The 24,885-nt window shown below is 34.7% G+C and overlaps 1 protein-coding gene across 1 annotated transcript in view; it reads left to right on the top strand.

Annotated features, from left to right (window-relative positions):
* The window catches only part of LOC150103009 (uncharacterized), a 140,573-nt gene that overhangs the window by 53,629 nt on the left and 62,059 nt on the right, over positions 1–24,885 (top strand). The window contains exon 5 of the mRNA XM_090397873.1: positions 5,242–5,324. Coding sequence (XP_090253999.1) covers positions 5,242–5,324 — 83 coding nt within the window. The remainder of the gene's footprint in view (positions 1–5,241; positions 5,325–24,885) is intronic.

Below are 24,885 nucleotides of genomic sequence, written 5' to 3'. Positions count from 1 at the left end.
GTTGTACTGGTGTAACTGTAGGCTATTCTATCTTTTGTTATGTGTGGGTCAACATATTTAAAAATGAAATAATAAAAAATCTCAAGTCACATATTAGGTCTACATCAAGTTTTCTGATAAATTCGAGTACAGTCATACCCCGACTTACGCGAATCCGGAGTTACGCTGTTTCTTATATGTACGTATTCCCATCCCGCTTCACGCCTCACCACCAGTCGCATCTTTCAGTCGCCGGCTGCATTCGCCAGTGTCGCACATGCTGTGAACAAGCACTGATGTGTTTCGCGCAGTCTCCATTCATACACGGTTTTTATAGTCTACAAACCTTCATCACGAACCACGGACTCACTGCCCGATGATGTCTGATGCCTGTTTCACTATCTTCTTCTTCCACCTTTCTTTATCCAGTGCACAATGTCACAGTTTTTGTACACCCATTCCACATTCTAACTTTCTATCCATTCTCTGTATGGTCTACCTCTTCTGTTTAAACTATCCAAAATACCATACATAAATGTCTTTATCTTCTGGTCCTCACTCATTCTACAGATGTGTCCAAATAATTGCAGCTTCCATTTTATAATCTTCTGCATTAGATTCTGTTTTGGTTATTCTTCTGATAGAGCTCTTCATTGGTGATTTTCTGTACCCATCCTATTCTTAGAATCTTCCTGTATCAAGTTCTTTCAAATGCCAAAATTCTTTTTCTTGATTCCTTATTTATTACCCACATTTCAGATCCATAGAGTACACCGCTGAAGATGCATCTACAAACCTTGTGATTGTTTAATGTTATGTTCTTGATAAAAATTTTATCACATAAAAAATAATAATGTCATCCAAAAGAAGCAAGTCTGATTCTTCTACAGCTAGCAAGAAAAGAAAATCATTGACTTTGGAAACAAAACACAACTTTATTAAGGATTTTGAAGGCAGAATGAAAATTTGTGAGCTAGCAAAGAAGTTCGATCTACAGGAATCCACAGTAAGAACAATCATAAAAGAAAGGTTTACAGATTTTGGAGGACATAGATCTAACGAGGAATGAACTGTAGCCACAAGGCAAAAGGTAAGGAATAAAAAAATCATTAGCTTGCTATGAAGAAATTTTGCGTGACAAGAAAAAGACATTATGCCATCAGATGAATCTATTAGATTTTATGAAACCATCGACATCGAAATAACTTTCTTTTTTTTATGTACGAAAAACTACAATTATGATTATATTTATTAAAAAATATAGGTGTTTTTGTAAGCCTTTGGTTCCAATTGTACGTTTGTATATATAAATTACATGCAAAATTATACCCCGAGTTACGCGAATTTGACTTACGTGCTTTTTGTTAGTCCCACCTATCCCGTAACTACGGGGTTTTACTGTACTTCAAGTTTGAAATTGTATTATTATATTCCTCCTGGATATTTTTACTGTTGTTTTATTTGATAATGCATTTAATAAAGTTTCAAATTAATTACTTCAGATATCTAAAATATTCTTATATTCAGTTTATATATTGCCATTATGTAATATAGTAGTCTATTACTTTTTTTTTTGTAACAGAGGTATACAAAACAGACACACCAAATAAAGATAACAACTGGCTAATATTTTGCTGAATTTAAATTGGAAACAACAGAGCATATACTACTGCCACAATACATTATAAGCAACAAGAAGTGCAGGAAAAAAATTTAAAAAGACAAAAGACTTAATCCCAACTTGGTGCTCTGTAATATTAGATAATAATGCTTTTCTTTTGTTTATTTGAATCTAGGAATGGCTACTTTCCAGATTTAATGTAAATTAATGCAGCTATGCTTGTTAGGGTTGGGAACATTTCATTGTTGTTCTTACTAAATATAGTATCTCCAAATTTTGACTATCATATAGCTCATTAGTTTTCTTTCAACTAATCCTATGTGAAGGGGTATTATCCAGCGCATGATCTGCTATTCGTGACTTGTTATAATGATGGTAGCAGATGCTAACAGATTTCCTCTCTCTAGCAGACCAGTTTTACAGTCACAGGGCACTTCATGCATCCAGGATGTGACAGAAAATGAAGTTTGTTGAGTTTTTGCAGATTGCTAATTAGAAGTATAATTAAACTTGTATTTATTTAGTATTTGATATTTTTAGATCTGATAAAGGAGATAGGAGTAATGATGCTTTCATCTTTTGAGTGTTTGGAGTGGAGAGGATGGTATAGGAAAGGCATGCAGAATTTTATCTATTTTATATGGATTGTTTCCATTAGCTAAATAAATAAATAAATTGGCAAACCTGGTTCATTTTTGTAGGTTTCCGAGTTTCTGTGAGTGATGGTGTGATAGTTTATTAAAGTATCTTGTAGAGTGTATTTTCTATAAATAGAAAAGGTTGGTGAACTATTTGGAATTCCGCGACTAGTGTGTGAAGAATGAGCAAGAAGTAACTTGATTCGTATTTCTAATGTGAAGTATAATTTAGGGATATTGACTATTTAGCTGTTTAGATGAGTTAAAGAAATGTTTCAAGTCTGTGGGGGCCAAATAGCAACCATGCATTTACATAACACAGCCAGCCAGTGTAAAACTTTGGGCGCTTGTGTTGATACTTTGTTCTCTAAATGTTTCATATAGAAATAGCCGGGGGGGGGGGGGGGACCTCTGTTCGATTAATTTGTGTGTAGATTTTGCTTTTCAGTGTAAACTATCCTTAACATATGGCTTTAGTCACCATCATCAAATTCCTGATATATACCCTCAAGGGGTGTACAAGATATGATAGTACTACATGAAAAATTTACGTTAATACTAACTTCCTATCAAATCAGTCTGTTACCTGTCAAGACTCCAGTATTATCAGATCTTATATTTCTGTCTTCTAGGGCACTTTTTACTTTATCAATCCACCTAAATCATGGTCTTCCTCTGGGTCTTTTTCCTACCAACCTGGCAGAGAACACTTGTTTTGCTAATCTTTCCTTTTCCATTCTGCTTAAGTGACCATACCACCTGAGATTAGCTCTGCTAATGCATTCCTGGATGCTGACAATATCAAGTTCTTTCCCAATATCCTCATTTTTAATATGATATTGCCATTGAAGCCATCAGTTCATGCCCTAATCTTTCTCAGGACTCTCAGATCTGCGATCTCTAGTCTTTGGTCAAGTGTTTTACTTCTAACCCAGCTCTCAGATCCATAAGTTAATTTAGTGTTTTGGCTAATTTCTTTCTTATTCCATATAAATTTATTCAGTTGACTTCCTACCATACCAGCTTTGTTGATTCTGTTTTCTATTTCCATATTTAATTTACCATCTTCACTAAAAATCCTACCTAAGTAACTGAAATGTTTTACTTGTTCCATAAGTTCTCCATTCACAATGCAGTTGATATTTTCAATGTTTCTGCCTATTTTCATTGTCTTTGTCTTTTTGATGCTGACCTTCATACCATATCTATTACAGTATTTATTCAATTTCATCAGGGAATCTTGCAGACTTGTATCAGATTTATTTAAAGTATAACATCATCTGTATAAATCAAAGAGCTGAGATTAACATCTCCAATTTTGATATCAGGTTTAATACCACTTTCCTTCATAATGTGATCCATGTAGATAACGAATAACAGAGGGGATAATGTACATCCTTGTCTGACACCAGATTTAACATTAAACCACCTGGAAAAGTGGAAAAGATTAAGTATTGCTTGATATAATGTCCCATTACCATATGACTGTAGCATTATGAATAGCTTCTCTCTTGGCACTTTGTCATATGCCCTTTCCAAAAATCCATATCATCATTTGAAACCAAAATTTCAAATGATTATATGACTTTAGTATCTTTATTATATATAGTATCTCCAAATTTTGAATAATTGAATTTTTTTTTGGGTGGGGGGGGGAATGAGTTTACTTTTTTATTTTTTTTTTTTGTTAAAATTTGAATTGTTTCCTACAGTTATTATTATTTATTTTGACAATAGCTTTTGCTTTGATGATGCTGTTTTAAAATACAGTGAAATCCTAGCCATATTTAAATTTTATTATTTATTGTCTTGGTTTTTGATATCATTAAAATCATAGATGATAACTTCCAACACTTAAGCTGTCCACAAGCTTAGGTGTTAGAAGTTAATCTTTTGTAACAATATTTGAAATGTTTTACCCCTTTCATTAATATTGGTATTTCGTATTCTTTCCAAAATCTTCCCATGAATTTCGTTTAGCTACTTTTACACATAATCTATCAATAGAATGTTTTATATATATATATAAGTGCTCTAGATGTGTGGTGATTAACTAGCTAAGAATGGATGAATAGCTATGAATCTTTCTTTTTCATAGACCATTTCTTTTATCTTTCTTTATCCATGATAGAATTCTGCCTTACATTTTATCTCTGTAGTTGAGTAAATTGTACATCCGTCACATTTTCTTAGAACACCTGTCATTAGTTTCCATGAGATTCTAGTACTGCTGTGAATGAATTTGTTATTGACTAGTTTTGAGGAACTGAATCTTCTCATAGGGTAGGGGTAGAGACTTACTGTGATGGAATAAAATTTAAATGACAGTTTGTTGCATTTTATATTTGAGGATGTTGGATATTAAAAAAAAAATTAAAAAATGCATTTAAAGAGCAACTACAAATAAAGAGGTGGGGGGGGGACGTGGATTCATAAAACTGGTGGCAATATGCATGATCAGTTTTTGTCATTTGTGTAACTAAACACATCTGGCTTGAATAGGAAGCAATAATAGATGAATTACTATATTAAGAATACCACATGAACATATATGAGGGGTGAGGAGAGGAGCTGATAAGTTCTGATAAACACCTAGTACAAAAATTATATTAAATTAAAGCAACTGATATAACCACAAGAAAGAACATATGAACATAAGTTACCTTCATAACTCTGCTACCAGTATGCTCTTTCTTCTGGTTATATCAGTTGCTTTAATATCAGTTTTGTCTAGATGTTTATCAGAACTTTCCATATCCCCCCCCCCCCCCCTTGTACTGCTAAATTAGATTGAACGTGTGAATGTCCCCTATCACCAACACTGTGGCCTCTGAAATTTATTAATCAGTGAAAAGTCTCCAAATCATACTGGAGACTTAAAGCAATTATTTTTTTTATTATTTTCTTCTTTTAATTAAGACTTGGTATCAAGGAATTGAAATGTATGTAATCACTGTGATGATATATTTTCTTTTCTATTATAATAAAGTATTTTGTTTTTAGGTATCATATTCTGGTCAAAAGCAAGATGTGAAAAAAGACCAAATTCTAGCTACTTTGGAATCATCTCAGATAACACTGCCATTGTAAGTTAATTTTATTGATTTATTTCCTTAATCATTAATCACTTTTAATATGAACACATAAACCATTATATGAGTCATTGTTGCAGTTTGGAACTCTTGTGGGTGAAAGCTGGCTAACTTGGAGGTGACAGCTACAGTCTTTAAGAAATGCATAAAACCTACACACCTTCCTGTGGTGTGACCCATTATTAGGTATCTGCTTGAATGCTGAACAAATGGGAACAGACTGACAAATTTGGATTTAGCTGACCAAATTGTATTCTGCATTGGCTTAAACCATTAAGATTGTAAAGTACAATCAAATAGCATGTCAGTTAGAATGTCATGGCACCCTCTTAAAGAAGACACAATTAACATTACAAGAATTGGTAGAAATGATATGGAGATAGCAGATGAATGACCTAAGTGTCATGTTGAGATAATTGGTGTTACCAAGATGAAAAGAACTGAAACCGATGAAATGCTTCTAAATAATAACACTATTAAATTTGGAAGAGTCATACTGGAGACTTAAAGTGATTACTATTATTATTTCGTTATTTTCTTCTTAATTTCCATAGCAGGAAAGTTATGAAAATTAGCTACAAAGGTGTTTTGTATGTCATCATCATCTTTCCTGTCAAGAATTTATTCCTAGAGTGGCCTGTTCCGACCTTAGAAGTCATTGTTGAATCTCTTAAGAGGATGTCCTGGTTTTCTTTTTCCTAATGGTTTGTAATTTAAGGCTTGTTTTTGGTAATCTTTCTGTTTTCATTCCTTCAATGTGTTCCATCCATTTATATTTATATTTTTTAATTTTGTTTATTAGTGATTCCTAGTTTAATTCTTTCATAATTCAAATATGGATCAAATAGAGTATATTTTGCAATTTTTCTCATAAACTTCATTTCGGCTGTTATTAATCTTTGTTTGTATTTTGTTTTATTGTCCAGATTTCTCTTCCATACGGTAGGATTGGTAGGACTAATGTATTGTATACTTTTAGTCTGGTTGGTTTTTGTACTAGGTTTGGTTTAAATATAGAGTTAATTACACCTGTTATTTTAAAATATTTTGCAATTTTTTGGTGGTTAAATGAATTTATCTGTTCTAAAATCTTGTTATCTATTATTATTTTAGTTCTTACTGGATCTTGTCCTTTAAAGGCCATTGGTTTTGATTTTTCTTAGATTTCTTGAACATAGGATGAAAGCTTCTCAGATTTAAATTTGCTTCAGGTAAAGGAAAGAATAGACATAATAATCACCACTGAGCAAAAACATAAAGTTCTTGAATGGTAGAATATTTCAGTTAGTCATAGTTCAAAATGGGAAATTCTAAAATGACAGTGACTGGTGTCATTCCCACAGAAAGTTGACTAAAGTAGGGAAGAAGAAGAGAAGTTTTTTGAGTCATTAGAAAGGGAATCTGATATAAAGTTCATGTTCATTGGCAGAATGGGAAATCAATTAGTCATATAGAAATGTTTGTCTGAATAAAATAGCAAAGCTTATAACACTGGATAGGAAAATTAAAAACATAGATAATAATAATAAAATAAATAGGCTTATTTCCAATATTTTGCCAAAGTTAAATTAATATCATCATGGAAACAATGTACTAGTATTAATATTAATATATGCATGCAGGCACTTCATCAGTAAGTGAGAATGTACAAGAGATGCAGGCTTATACAGTAGTTGTAAATTACACCACCCTTTGGGATTGATTGAGCATTCTTGAACATAGGATGATTATCTGATATGATTAGAGTTTTCCCAATGAGAGGTGATTTAATGCAACCATGTTTGTTGAGGTCAGGTTAGTGAGGGCAGAAGTATATTCAGGAAAAAGCCTCTCAGATTTAAATTTGCTTCAGTGGATTCATGTGGTTGCCTTTTTTCACAGCAGGTATCTTAATGCTGGTTATTCGATCAGTTTTTATAGCAGGAAAGAGTGCAGCTGCAAGGTGCATGGTGAACACCAGGTAAATCCAGAGGATGTAGCAAGTGGATAAGGAACTAACTATCTGTTTGGTTTGGAGGTGGTCACAAGATTGTACACTTTAGTATCTTGGCCATCTGTTCAGATGATGATAGATTTGTTGTACATTTGGAGAGAGAGGGAAAGAGGTTGGTTTGAGTAAGGGGTTAGTATTCTTTTTATATGGTGGATATTTTAACCATTAGCTAAAAAGGTGTTTTTGTGTGTGATTTGGTGGCAAGTGCATTGGTATCGAAGCAAACCAATTTTGCTCTGTTGACCAGTTTTTATAGCACCTTGGGGGGGGGGGGGGGTGATGTAACTATTGGTGGATATATTTATCTATATGTTTTTTTTTTTTTTCTGTCTTTCTTTTTAGATAATAGAATTTTTTTTTTTTTTTTTTTATTTGCATGATTTTCATGTGTGTACAAGGGTGGTCTGAAAAGTTCTCGGCTTAACATTGAAAAAACGAATTTATAATTTCAAGTTTATATTTAATTTTCAACATAATCTCCCTTAAGACTAACACATACATTCCAGTGCCATCATTCTGGCATGGAATAGGGTGGATGTTCCAACAATTCATAATGCAGATCCCTTAATTTTCCTATTGCCAAAACATGTTTGTGGGCAGCTGCATCATATTGATGAAAGATGAATTTTTTTTTTTTTTTTTTTTTTTTTTTTTTTTTTTTTTTTTTTTTCTGCAAACCGGGTCTTTTCTCACGAATGTTTTTGTCTAGTCTGGCTAAAAGATCGGAATAATATTTGCCGGTTATTGTTTTACCCTTTTCAAGATAATTAATAAACAAAATGCCTTTAGCATCCCAAAACACTGATGCCATGACCTTTCTTGCTGATGGAACCGACTTTGTCTTCTTTGGTGCTGCAGCCGACTTCTGTCCACTGTTTGGATTCTAGTGTTTAATGGTGAATCCAAGTCTCATCCATAGTAATAAATTGATGCACAAAATCAGTTTCATTCTTGTTAAAACGCTCCAAGCACTGCTCAGAGATTTTCATGCCGATGCTTTTTTGATCTGCTGTGAGCAAGGGCGCCACCCATCTTGCACAAAGCATTTTCATTTGCAATTCTTCATGCAAAATATAACCTACACGTTCTTTTGAAATGCATATAGTCTCAGCAATTCCATGCACTTTGACTTGCCGGTCATCCAATGCCATATCATGCACTTGATCAATGATTTCTAGTGTTGTTACACTTTTTGGACGTCCTTCAAGTGGAAGGCTGCTACGGCCACACTTAAACTCGGCAGCCCATTTCTTAATTGTTGAAAACGAAGGAGAAGAGTGCCCATAAACTTTTATGAACTTCCATTGTTTTTTTTTTTTTTGCCGTTAAACCTTCTTTTACAAAGAATTTCACAACTGCACGATACTCAATTTTATGAAAATTGAGTAAAAAAATCATGCTGATAGTATTGACATATATGGTTGAGGCCGAGAACTTTTCGGACTATATTTATGCAGTTATACAGTTATATCATACTGATCCTATAAATTATTAAAACTTCAATTATCTGCAGCACATGCATATATTACTTAGAATTTTGTCTCACTATCACACGCACCTCAGAATTTCTCTTATTTTTAATAAGGAAAAAGAAAACACTTTTTTATGGAGAACCCATTCATGAGAGATTGGTCAACCTATAGTACACTGATACCATGAATAGACAATAAGGGATGTGTTTACATTTGACTTGAAAATCTGTGTATTGTATTCCTTGGGAAACTCATGGTGGGAGACTGTTCCAAAAGGCAGCAGTGGAAAGGATGAATGAAGAGGAGGAGAAATTTGTTTTGTAGGTTTGGAGTCGAACTGTGAGAGAGTGTTGATTTGCTTTGCTGCTGCATGTGTTTGGATGGATTTGATAAAGGGTGAAAGAATTATCGATGCCAATTACGATGAACAGCAACCATAGAAGTATTTATAGACAATGAAGGCTGCAGAGACTTGAACACCAAGGAAGGGTCATCAATCAGTCTAAAGTGCCCTTTTCTGTATAATATTAAGTGATTAATCAGCTCTTAAGGACACCATCCCCAATTTAAGAGCAGTATTCAATGGTCAGATAGATCACTTACCCTTGATTCACTAACCACTTACCTTAGCTCCAGCAAGAATACTTTGATAACATTTCTTGAGATCTAGCCTGTATAAAATATTCCATGTACCACAGATTTTAATGCTTAAATCAGAATCTCTATCGAATAACTTACACCTACCAACAGGTTTTTTTTTTTTTTTTTTGCTAGAATTCACAGTTTACAAGCAAAAATTCCTTCCATGGTGAGGATAGCATTGTTTGTTAATGGTTAGGGCCATTATGTGTAGTCGGAGGATAAAGTGGTAGAGACAGTGGTTTGTGTAATGTGACATGTCCTCCTTTGATAAGTCCTTGCAGTTGACATGTTAATTTTCTGTAGTGAAATAGCTTCCTTATTTAAATGATATTCTGCCATGTTGTACCATCATTTTAAATTGTGGTTTCAGCTAATAAGAATACAACTTCATTGGCTAAATACTAAATACGAGGCTAATCTTCTTGAATGGCAGGCAATATCAAATAGATTAATGTGGGCAGATATCTGAATGGTGAACTGGACAGTGAGACTTATTTGTGGCTTTGGTCCCAAAAGGTTTTACTAAGGTAGAATTGGAAGAATTTTTTTGAGGCTTTAGAGAAACCAACTAACGCAATGAAAAAAGAAAAATTGGTCCTTGTTAAGGATCTAATTACCAGATTAGGGAATGATTGTCAGACATACAAAAAATTTTTGAGAAAATTTGGAGAAAATTGCAAAGCTAATAATAATGGCAAATGCCTGTTGGATTTCTGCTCAGGACATGGACTGGTTGTTACTAACACAATGTTCTAACATAAAAATGTGCATAAATTCACATGGAGAGAAGAGGCATGGAATAAGAAACGTCTCATTGACTATGTTATTGTTGATAGTGATGTTTTCTCACTGGTGCAGGACACCAGAGTGTACAGAGGATTTGAAATTGGAAGTGAACATCATTTAATCTTGAGCAGGTTAAAATTGAATTTCATATCGAAATGAAGAACACGTAAGAAAGTTTTGAAGTAAATAAAAGTTGAGCAGCTCTCAGGTGTGAACTGTAGACTAAAATGTTAGTATTAAAATAACTGTAGACATTTTTTATGCTAAGCATATCAACTGTAGTCTAAAATACACAAACATAATGGAAGAAAAAATGAAAGAGTTTGAGAACAGAAACCAAACCTTGGAGATTCAGTGGCAAATCCTGAAGAAAACATTGATTGATTCAGGCAGAGAGGCTGAATATGGTGAGGCTATCTGCATAGATACAAAAATCAGAACTCCATGGTGGACACAGAAAGTTACAGAGGCTGTGGAGGAAAAGAAGAAAGCATATCAAAAGTTCCTGGCAAATAAGTCATTTTATGCTCTTAGGGAATACAGAGACAAATGTAAGAAAGCTAAACACTGTATAACTAGCTAATCAAAAGTAATGGGAAGACTTTGACAAGAACATAGAAAATGAATATCAGGAAGGTGGCAAAATATTCTGGAGGCTGTTGAAAAAGCACAGAATGGAGGAAAGAGTGCTGTAAAAGGAATTAGAGATGATAAAGGTGACGTGAAAACTGGAGAAAAGGATAGCCTTGATGTACTGAGTAATTACTTTAAAAAATTGCTAAATGAAACAAGCAGTGATAGCCCCAGTTGTAAGAGCAGGTATGCAATTAGGAATATATATATATATCCATACTTGAAGTAGAAAAAGCCATCAAAAGCCTGAAATGTGGAAAGGGGCTCGACCAGAAATGCTCAAGCATGGAGATATAAAACTCTTATACTGACTACACAATGCAGTGCAGCCACTATAAGGAACGAATTCCAGATGATTGGAGTAGAGCTCTCATAGTACCCATATATAAAAAGGAAAATAAAACTGAATGTGAGAATTACAGAGGTTATTTCTCTACTGAGTGTTCCTGGTAAGATTTATGCAAGTATCAGTTGAGAAGGATTGTGGAAGGGAAGCTTAGTGAAGAACAAGCTGGATTCAGACCAAATAGAGATCAGATTTTCACTTTACGACGAATAGTTGAGAAATTATGGTAATTTCTACTAACCACAAGCCATTCAAAACACTACAGTTATATGATTGGGCTAAGGAGAATGGATGTCAATTTAATGTGACAAAATGTACGGTTATGCATTTTGGGGTGAAAAGATTGGCAGCAGTATACCACCTTGGTGGAACTGTACTCCAAGAGATTGATGAGGCCAGGGACTTTGGAGTGTTGGTGGATAGGGAGATGAAGTTTAGGGGGGCACATTGCAAAAGTAGCTAAATCAGCTCATCAACTCACTTGGTTGTTGAAAAATACCTTGATGAGCAGAGACAAGCAAGTTATTGTACCTCTGTACCGAGCCCTGATAAGACCTCATCTTGACTACTGTGCCCAGATTTGGTCACCTCGGTTCCTTCTTGATGGGGAGGAGGTGGAGAGGATCCAGAAGCGCGTGACGAAGATGATAGCAGGTCTATGGAATGAACCATATGAGAACAGGTTGAAGATTTGTGGGTTGCAGAAACTAGTTGATAGGCGGAAAAGGGGAGATATGATTGAGACATTTAAATTGCTAAAAGGATTCTATAGGATTAATTCAGAGGATATTTTTGAGATCAGGACTGGTGGTGGGAGAACTAGGGGACACCTATGGAAGCTGGGTAAGAGTGTGGTTAGCAGGGATGTTAGAGCTGGGTTCTTTACTTTTAGAGTGGTAAATGAGTGGAATAAGCTGCCAGAGTCTGTTGTGGGTGCTATGACAATGAGCGAGTTCAAGGCAAGGTATGATAGATACTATGAGAATGTTGAATAGTTGTGTGGACATGATGTTTACGGTCTCCCTTGATGAGTCAAAGTACTCCCTGGAGTAGCCCAAAATAATAATAATAATAATAATAATGTCAATGGGGCATTATACCAAGCAATTCTTAGTCTTTATTTGAGTTTTAAGTCAGCAGTTAAAATTGAAGGAAGTACAGGAATATGGTTTATTATTATTATTTGACACCTCCAGGGAGTCTAAAGACTCATCAGGGTACATACTCTACAACTCTGTCTCCACCACTCATTCCACCAACTACAACTAACCACAACAACACTACTGCCATCTACCTCCCACCACCACTTGTATTTGCACAATCACAAACATCCATATCCACGGTGGGATACGAACTCGCAGCCTTTTGGCTGAAGAGCGGATACCCTAATCACTCGGCCAGCCAGGCCAGTTTAATGTTAAATATAGTGTCAGACAAGAATGTGCATTTTCCCCTCGGTTATTCATTATCTAATATGGATCGCGTTATGAAGGAAAGTAGTATTATACCTGACATCAAAATTGGAGATGTTAATCTCATCTCTTTACTTTAGGCAGATGATGTTATACTTTTAAATAAATCCAGTACAAGTCTAGAAATATATACATGTTAGCACAAGAATAATGTTTAATTTGCCAAATATTTCGGTCTGAATATTACAGACCATCTTCAGTGGCTGTATAGGAATAGTTTTAAAAAAAAAAAAAAGAAGAAAAGTGGAATACGAACAATTGATCATTCATACATAGAATGCCGCGTGATGTCATATCGCTAAGTATTAGAAGAGTAAACATTTAAAAAAAAAAAACATAATTAAAGATATTAATTCAGAAATTCATATAATTTCTCTCCTCCTATGCAGATGTCGCTACATATTTAAATGTTTATTTAAAGAAAGTGTAGAGGCCTTACTTCAACGTCCTAACTTGAATCGTAATGACTGTATATCTGTATCAAAAATTTGGGAAAGTTTAATAAGGATAACACATTAATTTTTTTTTTTTTTTTTAAATCAGTATAATATTATTTAAGATCGTTATATGAATTTCTGAATCTGTATCTTTAATTATGTTTTTTTTTTTTTTTTAATGTTTACTCTTCTAATACTTAGCGATATGATATCACGCGGCGCGTTCTATGTAAGAGTGATCAATTGTTTGTATTCCACTTTGTTTTTTTGTTTTTTTAAACTATTCCTATGTAGCCACTGAAGATGGTCTGTAATATTCAGACCGAAATATTTGGCAAATTAAACATTATTCTTGTGCTAACGTGTATATATTTCTAATCATTATGTCACAAGTATCGTTAAAAAAAACTAGTACGAGTCTGCAAGATTTCCTGACTAAATTGAATAACTGTTGAATTAGCAGAAGCATTGAAAATATCAACTGCATTAAGAATGGACAACATATAGAACAGGTAAAACATTTCAGCTACTTAGGCATGATTTTTAATGAAGCTGGTAAATTAAATATGGAAATAGACAACAGAATCAACACAGCTGGTATTGTAGGAAGCCAGCTAGATAAATTTATATGGAATAAGAGAGTAATTAGTCAAAACACTAAATTAGCTGTATACAAGACAGTGTTCAAGCCAATTTTGACTTATGGATTTGAGAGCTGGGTTAGAAATAAATTACTTGACCAAAGACTTGACACCACAGATATGAGCGTCCTGAGAAAGATTGGGGGCATGAACAGATGGCATCAATGGCAATATCATATTAAAAACAAGGATATTAGGAAAGAACTTGACATTGTTAGCATCTAGGAATGTGTTAGTAGAGCTAATCTCAGGTGGTTTGGTCACTGAAACAGAATCTGAGAGGAAAAATTAGCAAAGCAAGTGCTTTCTGCCAGGTTGGCACAAAAAAGACCCAGAAGAAGACCACAATATAGGTGGATTAATTACATTAAAAAGTGCCTTAGAAGACAGAAATATAAGATATGATGAAATGTTGGAGTGTTGACATGTAACATTGATTTGGAGGAAAATTGTAGATGGGAATTTAGTGATGATGTAGGTTTTTCATATAGTACTATCATATCCTGTACACCACCTTGAGGGTTCATGATAAAATTTCAATTTGAAATTTTTCTGTTATTTGCTGCAAGTAGTCAATCAGATTTTGTTTTCCTCTTCAACAACTTGCTTTTACTTGTAATAATCCTCTGCCTCCTTTTTTGCGTGATAGGTAGAGCCTATCAATGTCACGGTGATGGTACATTTTCATTAATTTGCGAGTTTTTCGGTTTAAATTCTCCACCTCTAGCTGGATCCATTCAACAATGCCTGCTGAATATCTTTGAACAGATATGGCCCAGGTGTTAATTGCTTTTATCAAATTTCACATTGACTTAAAGAATGCTCTTAGCTGCTTTATGTATTCTGCTCTAGTGTTTTCTTTGATCTTATTGTGCAGAATTTCCGATGCTTCTAAAATTCCCAAATATTTGTAGTTCAAATTTTATTGCCTTGATTTTTTTGAATTGCTATATATATATATATATATATATAGCAATTCAAAATTATAAATTATATAATTTATAATTTACAAATTATTTATAATTTACAAATTTATAAATTACAAATTATAAATTGCTATATATATATATATATATATATATAGCAATTTGTACCACGTTAATACTCGGTATTGGGATATGTTCATATTTATATATACTGACTATAACCGATATTATTCAAAACGCAACATGTTTCATCAGATTGTCTGACTTCTTCAGGCGTGGGAACATAGAAAGCAAATAAACACTATAAGAAACATCGTATCACTATACAAACGACTATTATAAAATTCAATTAGTTTTGAACTGTAGCTACAGTCCGTGTTGAAGTTCTATTGTTAAGCAGCTGCGTGCATCTGATTTCACGAGTGTGCCAATATCGGATAGCAGAGCCGAAAGAGTTCGGTAGATTATAGCTAAGGTTATTATTTATGTGATGAGGGTCCATAACAATTTCCTTAGACTCGACTATGCGGTGCTCCACCTCGTCATGGCATATATGAAGGTTTGAGGTTGTTGTCCAGTTTATCTCAACATGAGATAAACTGGACATTATTTGTGATGGCCTTCATCATTTGTGTTTACTGAAAACAGCACATGGCTTGACAGGACACTTGCTCTAGTTCTTTTGTAAGCAATGTCCCTCTGGTGTTCTTCCAGACGTAGGAGGATGGATTTTTCAGTTTGGCCATAGTATTGCTTTCCATAGTCACATGTGATTTTGTACACTCCTGGGAATTGTAGATGGTTGTGAGCTTGTTTGTATTTGCTTAAAATCGATCTTAGTTTAGGAAGAGTAGAGAAACAGGTTTTTATGTTGAACGTTTGTAAAATTCTTCTTAGTTTCGTGGAGAGTGAGCTGATATATGGTAAGGAGATATAACCTTTGGGATTGTCTTCTGTTTCTGAGTTGTTTTGATGGCAGTGGTATAGATGCTTATTAATCGTTTTCGACGAGTAGCCATTACTTGTGAAGGTTCTTTGTAGATGTTGTAGTTCATTTTTTAGATCTTCATCATCTGACAGTACAGATCTGGCACGATGTGCTAGGGTTGAGATGATACCCACTTTCTGTGCAGGATAGTGATGTGAGGACGCATGTAGGCATCTCTGTGTGTGTGTGTAGATTTTCTAAAGATTGAGATTTTAATAGAATCAGATGTCTTTGTAAGTCTTATGTCCAGGAAGATAACCTTCAGTCTTTTTTAAATCATTTAAACAACTTCCACCAAGATATCAAATTAACAATGGAGGTTGAAGAAAATGGATCTCTTCCCTTCCTGGACGTAAGACTTACTAAGACATCTGATTCTATTAAAATCTCAATCTTTGAGATGTTTGTCCAGAAATATTTGTTTTAGTCTACTGCTAGATGGGAAACCTTAACAAGCTTGGAAATGAACCTATGACTCATCTATTTGAGGTTTCTGGCAGTGGTTTTTTTTAAAAAAAAACTTACCTGTTCAGTATGGTTTTAGGACATTTGTGTTTTGTAGAGTTGTGCTCATTGTAGTCTACTGCTTGGCAGATTAATGGGTTAGGATAGATAGCAGCATATATACAATAAGCTGTATGGTTGTTGCAAACCATGGCATTAAACGCTATTCATAAACATTTGTTTTGGATTGTCTTTAGTTTACTATCATTTGAATCCCCTTGTGACTCCACACAGGTGAGCCATACATCAGGACTGGCCTGATCAGCATCTTGTAAGGCAGCAGTTTTAAGTTCGTGCTTTGCTGGCTGGGATGATTTAGGAATGGGTATAGCTGCCTCATTACCCTATGTGCTTTTGAGCAGACGTGATTAACATGAGTTGTGAAGTGAAGCCCTTTATCTAGTTGTAGCCCTAAGTATTTGGTTACTGGGAGCCATGGAAAGAGTTGCCAAAAATGACAAAAGTGTCAAATTATCCAGTCACATTGGGAAGGAGCAGTTTGCTAGTTGGATATCTGAAAGTACAGTTATGTGGTGTTGTACCTGCAGGTTTTTGTAATTGAAGGTTCCTTGAGATAACTGAAGATCACTCACTGTGTGTGTGAGTACGTGCGTGTGTGTGTGTTAGAAAAATATATAAATGTAGATCTCTTGCATACATACATATGTGAACAGTATCATGGGCAGCTAATGCCACAGGAAACAGGGATACTCTGCTATATGTTCATATAAAAATGAATTATTTCAATTTTGCCATAGGGGACTTCTTTGGGCACAGAAAAATGCATAAGAAACTGTATGGAAAACTATGTAATTCTCCAGAATATATATGTACGTATAACCTCAGAGATGAAGTTAAATCATAGTAATATAAATTTTAATCCAAATTTTAATCTGTGTTTGCTACACTACAATGCTGCAAATATTATTCAGTCGAAATTGTGAACAAGCATAACAAAGCATATATAATATGACAATCAGATGTTGTGTGTGTGTGTGTGTGTGTGTGTGTGTGTGTGTGTGTGTGTGTGTGTAAACTCCAGTTTCATGATTTCTGGTGTAAATTCTGTATCTAATGATAAGTCCTTTTGCAATAAGTGAATCTAGTCATGTTTGTATTATGTTGTTTTCTTCCTGCATTAGTCCCATCAACTGTTCTTTATCCAAAAAAAACTGTTGCTGATAAAAGTCCCAGCATGTACCAAATTTCTTACACATTTATATATAATAAATAAATAAATTTTAATTTATTACATTTAAAAGGGGTTTGTATTTGAATTCTGCAAAATCAGCCAGAAAATGTCAAATAATGGCTCTAAGGTAGAAAAAATATTCCTCTGATTTCACTAGCTGTAAAATAAATAAATAAATAAAGTTTAAAAATAATAGCAAGTCTATAGTATTTTCTACAGAGAAAGGGAACTCTGCACTCATCCTAAACAAGAAGACTACCAACCAAAGATAAAAGAATTACTTTCTGGGCATTAACTCTGTTTGAGAAATGTCCATCATGAAGTAGTCACCAGAGACCTAACAGTCTGCTGTGAACTGTCTGTGAACCTCCAAGAGACATCACAATTTATGATGCAGTCATCAACTGATTCCTCATGTGGGATTCCTAAATTTTTTAAGCCAAATAACCGGCACATTCCAGTTGAGTGATTAATACAGGCAGCGCTCGGTTTACGACGGTTCAATTTACGCCGATTTGCTATAACGCCGGATGCCTATGCGTGCTTTCTTACTGTAGTGTGGTCTGACTGAGAAATGACACTAACAGGCACTCTAGTGTTTGAGTGCTTACCGAACTACGACATGTATGTATCTAACCTAGTTTTACTGTTGAATCTACCTAATTGTTCTATTTAATATTTTTTACATACATACCTATTTAAATTGATAAAGTCCGTAATTACATACCATGTCTGATAAAAGAAGTGCTGAAAAGTTAGCAGAACTAGGTGTTAAGAAGGCACGGAAATCAATCACACTTGAAAAGAAGATGGAGGCGATTCGAAGAATGGAAGATGGGCAGACACGTGCTAATGGCTGTAGAGGTATGAACTTACCTCCATCGACTGTTACTACAATTATGAAAAATGCAGATAGAATAAAACAGTCTGTGCAACAATCTACAGTACTAAATGCATAACATGTAAGTTATAGCAGGGGTAAACTTCCTGAAAAAATGGAAAAATTATTATCATTATGGGTGGATGACTTGAATCATAAAAACATTCCTCTGATGCAGGCTGTTATAACTGAGAAAGCAAAAACAATTTTTGTGGATCTTAAAAAGACAGATGGAGGCAAAGAAACATTTTTAGGAAGCAAAGGTTGGTTCATGAGATTTAAGTCTTGAAGTAACTGCCATAGTGTCAAATTATGTGGTGAGCCGACAAGTGCATATGTTGCGGCAGCGGCTGCTTTTCCTAAAGAATTTCAAGACTGTGTAGAACAAGGCAGTTATCCTCCTGGTCTCATTTTTTATGTTGATGAGACTGGGCTGTACTGGAAAAAATTGCCATCACGCACCTTTATTTCCTGTGAAGAACGTTCCGCTCCGGGTTTTAAAGCTGCAAAAGATAGACTTACGCTTTTGTTGGGTGCAAATGTCTCCGGAACTTTGAGGCTTAAACCAATGTTGGTGTACCATTCACAGACACCACGCGCCTTCAAGGGTCTAAATGCCATGCTGCCAGTCTATTGAAAATGGAACAAGAAAGCTTGGGTTACACAAGACGTTTTTATAGATTGGTACACAAATTATTTTTGTCCTACCATGCTTCGCTTCTGTAAAGAAAATGATTTGCCAGCAAAGCATTGCTTCTCTTGGATAATGCCCCTGGACATCCTCAAAACCTTGCTGAAGTAAGAACACCATTAGATATCAAGGTTGTTTACATGCCCCCAAACACAACATTGCCTTTGCAATTGATGGATCAGGGGACTAAATCAATCTTCAAAGCCTATTACCTCCGTATAACATTTATGGAAATGGTAAGAGTCTTGGACACTTCAGGAAAAACTATTAAAGACTATTGGTGGTCATTCAATATTTTGAAGGGCATTAACAGCATCAAGGCAACTTGGAATGAAGTGTCAGCAAATGTTTAAAAGGAGCATGGCGAAAATTTCTTCCAGCATTTATGCATGACTTCAAGGAATTAGAGCAAGAGGAGAATGTTATTGAAGACGTTACCAAGCTTGCGCAAGAGGTAGGATTGGACGATATTACAGCTGAAGATGTGACAGACCATGATAAACTGCTTTCCAATGAAGACTTAAAAGAATTAGCCAAACAATTAAGTCAACATCCAAAGGAGAAGAAAGAAAACGAAGAAGATCCTCTGAGAGATATGAAAATGGCCGATTTACAGCATATCCTTGCAAGCATAGAGACATTGACTGATGAACTGTGCAAAATGGGCCACGATTGGGAACAGAGTGCGAATGTAAAAAGGAGTGTAATCGCATCTATTCAACCTTACACTGAACTCCTTAAAGAAAGAAAAAGAAAATCTAGGCAGTTAACACTGGATACTTTTTTCAAAAAAAATGCAGGTGATCTGAAACCAGGAACCTCAACATAGAAATATGTAATATCTTTTCGAAGTTTCATACTTTTTGTATATAATTTTGTTTTGTTTTCGTTATTAATAATTTTATTTTAACAAATATATATGTATGTGTTATCAAAGCTTTAAATTTAATAATGTTACACATACTTGATGTGCATATTTTTTGACTGTGTGCAACATAACTTTGTACCTTTAAAATTGGGTTCGGTTTACTCCCATTTTTTCAGGAACAAAAGTGAGGCGTAAACCAAGGACTGCCTGCATTCTTAAGTTTGTAAGTTCTCATAAGTTCCTATCCAATCATATTGGAAAAATCATAGCATATAAATAAATAAATAATTATATCCACTTTGTATCTGTGATAAAAGAAATGTGCATCGAAGTGTTAGATTGTACAAGCTTGCCCAGACGTCATATTCCTCTTTACCGGTGTACATGCAGAGGAACTTTAGTGTGATTTATTTGATCTCTTCAGCCAAGGAAATAAACATCTGCATAATATTTGGAAAATTTTGACAACTCTGCCAGTTCAACAACCCTGTATCTATGAAAGATCTAAATCACTTTTGCATTATATAGAGAAATACATCAGGAACATATCATACAATCATGCAAACACTACAGTTCTTTTGTGTTTTGTTCTTGTTTTATAATATATGATGATATAGAAACAAAATATGGTACAATTAAAAGAAAATAGTATATCTCCACTCTAATAGCAAAGAGAAAAATTCTTGAATCTTCTGCAGAAATCCTGTACTTTCAGAAATTCCACATCATAAATCCCAGTTTGTCTCTCCACCAGACATGAAACTGGATCATATTAGTTATGTGAAAGCAGAGATTAAAATACATGGAACACTCGACACATCAATGAGCAAAAACAAAAAGGAAACTATTTTTGTAATTAATTTAGTAACAAAACTAGTCATATTAATAATTTATCAGTATCAATTTCTTGATATGTACTCTCAATGGAATGGGATACTGTAATATTACTAAATTGTTAAGTTTACATTATTATTAATGTCCTATCAAGAGTTTTCCTCCTCCTGGTATTGTCAGATCTTGTCTTCACTAAGTGCACTAGGAGACAGAAATGTCTGTCTCCTAGTGCACTTTTGATTGCATCAACCCACCTAGATCACAGCCTTCCCCCTGATCTTATTTCCTGCTATCTTGGCAGCAAATGCCTGTTTTCCTAACCTGTCTAAGTGATGTTAGATTAGTTCTTCTTACATATTCTTGAAGGCTCATCATCATCAAATTCCTGAGATATACCTTCAAGGGGTGTACAGGATATGATAGTACTAGAAGAAAAATTCACATCATTACTAACTTCTAAAATGCTAATAATGTGAAATTCCTTCCTAATATCTACATTTTTCATATGATTCTGCTGTTGATACCATCTGTTCAATCTGCTAATTTTTTCAAAACTCTAAATATCAGTGTCCAATCTTTGGTCAACTGTTCAACAGTTTCTTAACTGTATGTATGTCATAAAGTGAATTCTTATCTTGACATCTTTTTTTCCCCTAAACCCAACTTGATCTATCTTTCTTTTTGCTCCAGAATGCTTCTTTCTAGTGGAGTCACTGGAAAACTTGTATACCTCCATGAATCCAGGATTTTGTTATTTTTGAACTGTTACTTTATTTTATTTATTTATTTATTATTATTATTTCTTGAATGAATATTTGTAGATTTGAGTCTACATTTCTCCTGTAAAAGCTTTTAACTTTTTAATTCTGTTTAAAACTTTCCTTTTCAATATATTAATTTTATATCAATAATATTGTAGTGAATAAGACTTTTTTTTTTTTTTTTCTGGTGTCTTCTGTCTATGTGAATTTATGTACATCTTTGCTGTTAGTGATGATTAGCCCATGTCTAGAACAGAAAAAAAGCAGGCATTTGCCATTATTATTATTATTATTATTATTATTATTATTTGCTTTGGCCTATTTTCTGAATTTTCCCCAAATCATTTTTTAGTCTACTGTTTAGATCTCCAACAAGCACCAGCTTTTTCAGTTGTTTTTGTTGGCTGCCTTGTTTAATGAGTTGAAAATTATCTCCACTTTTTCCTTGGAATGTTCTGTCAGATCATAGGCACAAATAAGTTTTATTGTGCAGCTTTCCATTTTGAAATTTGCTCCTGTTAACTCAATTTGTAATTGCCTGCCAATCAAGAAGTTTATCTTCTTGCTTGATGTCATATATTATTCCTTCCTTTTTTATTTATCCCTGTCTTCTGCAGCAGTTACCATTCTACTTTTTTCATCCATTAGCATCATATTACCATGATCATTCTTCCTTCGACTTGCCACATATCTAAAAAATTCTCTGGGGTTTTTCTTCACCTGAGTTGCCAATTTCTGCTCATACTTCATTTTTGTTTTCCATACTAACTGAGTCACTCTCCTTGCTTGTTCTTTATACTCTTCATGTAACTGATTATTGAAATTATTCATCTTGTACCGCCTCCAATGTACTCTCTTCTTCCAGATTTCATGCTCATTCATCCATTTTACATCTACTTTATTCAGTCTTTCGGCATTCAGAATAGATTCACACATTGATGCTGTTATGCATTTCTTTGTCAGTTCCCAAGCAGCATTTATTTCCTTACTGCTCAACTCCTTGTTCCATGCTATAGTTCCAAGCTGTTTCCTGAGCTTGTCATACTCACCAGCTGTATAATTCCAAATATATCCTTTCCTCACAAAAGTCTGCATTTGGCTAGCTGCAATCCAGGTAATCACTTCATGATTGCTCTCACCAACTGGAGGAAAGTGTGAAACCCCACTCACAATTACATCCTCTGATGAAATGATCAGATCTGAAACTCTCGATCCTCGTACACCCTCCTTAATGTGGTGCCTGAGATAGTTATTTCTCTCTCTCTCTCTTTCTCTCTCTCTCTCTCTCTCTCTCTCTCACAAGAACTCTAGAAATTCATTTTCCTTATTCCTAAATGCTATCTCTTCATCCAATCTATACCACCACAATTAAAATCACCCATAATAATTATTATTACCCTTCCTTTGTTCACTAATCCAAATTGTTTATACATTTCTTCATCACCACCCTCCACATTTCTGGGCCTATAGCAACATCCATCTAAATATTTCTGTCAACCTCCACATTACACCACACTGCCTCATAACGATTACCATTATTTCCCCTCTTTCATATCTTCCTTATGTGGACATAATTCCCCTGCTATCATCAGCAGCACCCCCCCCCCCCTTCCTGTCCTTTCTATCCTCGCAAAAAATACTGCATCCTTCCATTTCTATTCCCATTAGAATATCATCTTCATTCAACCATGTTTCACTTATTCTAATGATTTTGGGGTGAATAAACTCACTCAGTGAAACCATTTAATTTCCCTTATTTCTTATACTTCTGACAAACAAAGACAGCAATTCATTTTAGGTCTATAACCATTCTTATCCAAGCCATTTGTTGATTGTGATTTCTCCACCACATCTTCCCAATCACCTTTATCACCACTTACTGCATATATCTGCTTAGTTTCAACTTCTCCTCCCATATTGCAATATACTACATCTTCATACACACATTCACTGGCACTTTCAACATCCACTCTCCCTATACCATGTCTCTGAGCTCCCTCCGTTTCTCTGTTCCTCTTGTATTCCCGATCTCTCCTCATCTCTCACACTACTGCCGTCTTTTACTGCCAAGCACTTCTATCTCTTCAGTACCACTCTCCTGATTTTTCACTTCATCTGTTGCATGTATCACACACACACACTGTACTTTCATCCAGCAACAGTTTCTCCAGTGCACTCACTCCAAAGCCATTCAAATGCAACCTATCACATCTATATAATTTCATTCTTCCCTCGAGCACATGCCATACATCCACAAGCTGTACTCATGAATGAATGGTATACCATTCATGAAAATCATGAATCTCATCATTGTCATACCTCAGCAACACACTGACACCCTTTCCCACCACTGTTATCTTTCTTCTTCTTTGAGTGCCATCCCCTATCGGAGGTTGTGTCCACCTTGAGAAATTTTGAGGTATTCTCAGCCACTCTGAGCAGTCTCTCAGAGTTCATGCCAGTCCACTGTCTGATGTCTGCCAGCCAAGATTTTCTTTGTCTTCCTTGTCCTCTTCTTCCATTTATCTTCCCTTTTATAATCAATTGAAGTAGCTTATATTTTTCATTACGAAGTAAGTGACCAAGATATGCAGTTTTCCTTCTTTTTATGGTATCTGAAAGTTCACCTGATTTCCCATTTGTTCCATTACTTCCTGATTGGATGTTTTTGCTGTCCATGGGATTTTTTACATTCATCTGTATAACCACATCTCAAAGGCTTCAAGTTTTTTTATTGATGTTGTCTTCAAGGTCCAAGTTTTTGCACCGTACAGCAGCAGTACAGACCATACATAGCATTTAACCTTGCATGCTCTAAGCTTTAAATTTAAACTGCAGTTACACAGTGTTGAATTCATCAAGAGAAAATTTTTTCTTGCCATTTCAATTCTAACTTTTATTTCCATTTCTGGATTGCAATCTTCATTTAACCAGCATCCGAGATATTTAAACTTTGCCACTCTTTCTATTTGTTTTCCATTTAAATAAAGTGCTGAATTAAAAATTGGTTTCTTGCTTATGATCATGAATTTAGTTTTGGTGATAATTATTTTTAATCCTATTTTTTCACTCTTCATTCACTAGTTCCAGAAAATTTTGAAGATCCTGAATATTGTCAGCCAGGAAGCTGTGTCATGAGCATATTGGATGTTACTGATGATTTCACCATTTACACTAATCCCTTCCTTTCAAGACTTTTTGAAATATGGCTTCTGAGTATATGTTAAAAAGAAGAGGTGACAGCACACATCCTTGCCTTACTCCTCGTTTGATGTTAATGGAGTCTGTAATAATATTATCAACTTGAACAGATGCCTTTTTGGTTCCAATATATCTTTCACTCTTCTCAATAAACTCCTGATATTCGTCCTCACATGCTTCTTGTCCACTTAGATCATTTGTCTCCGCAATCAACACTAATTATCTTGCTCATTTCTTCCTTATGTTCAACACCTGAATTATCCTACTCGTTCTCCCTCTTGGATAGCA

The sequence above is a fragment of the Typopeltis vanoorti genome, chromosome 9, assembly GCF_054136105.1.
Source record: "Typopeltis vanoorti isolate ZY-2024b chromosome 9, IOZ_Tvanoo_1.0, whole genome shotgun sequence".
In the NCBI taxonomy this organism is placed as follows: Eukaryota; Metazoa; Arthropoda; class Arachnida; order Uropygi; family Thelyphonidae; genus Typopeltis; species Typopeltis vanoorti.
Note: the sequence above shows the minus strand (reverse complement) of the source record. Positions and strands in the feature narration are given on the sequence as shown.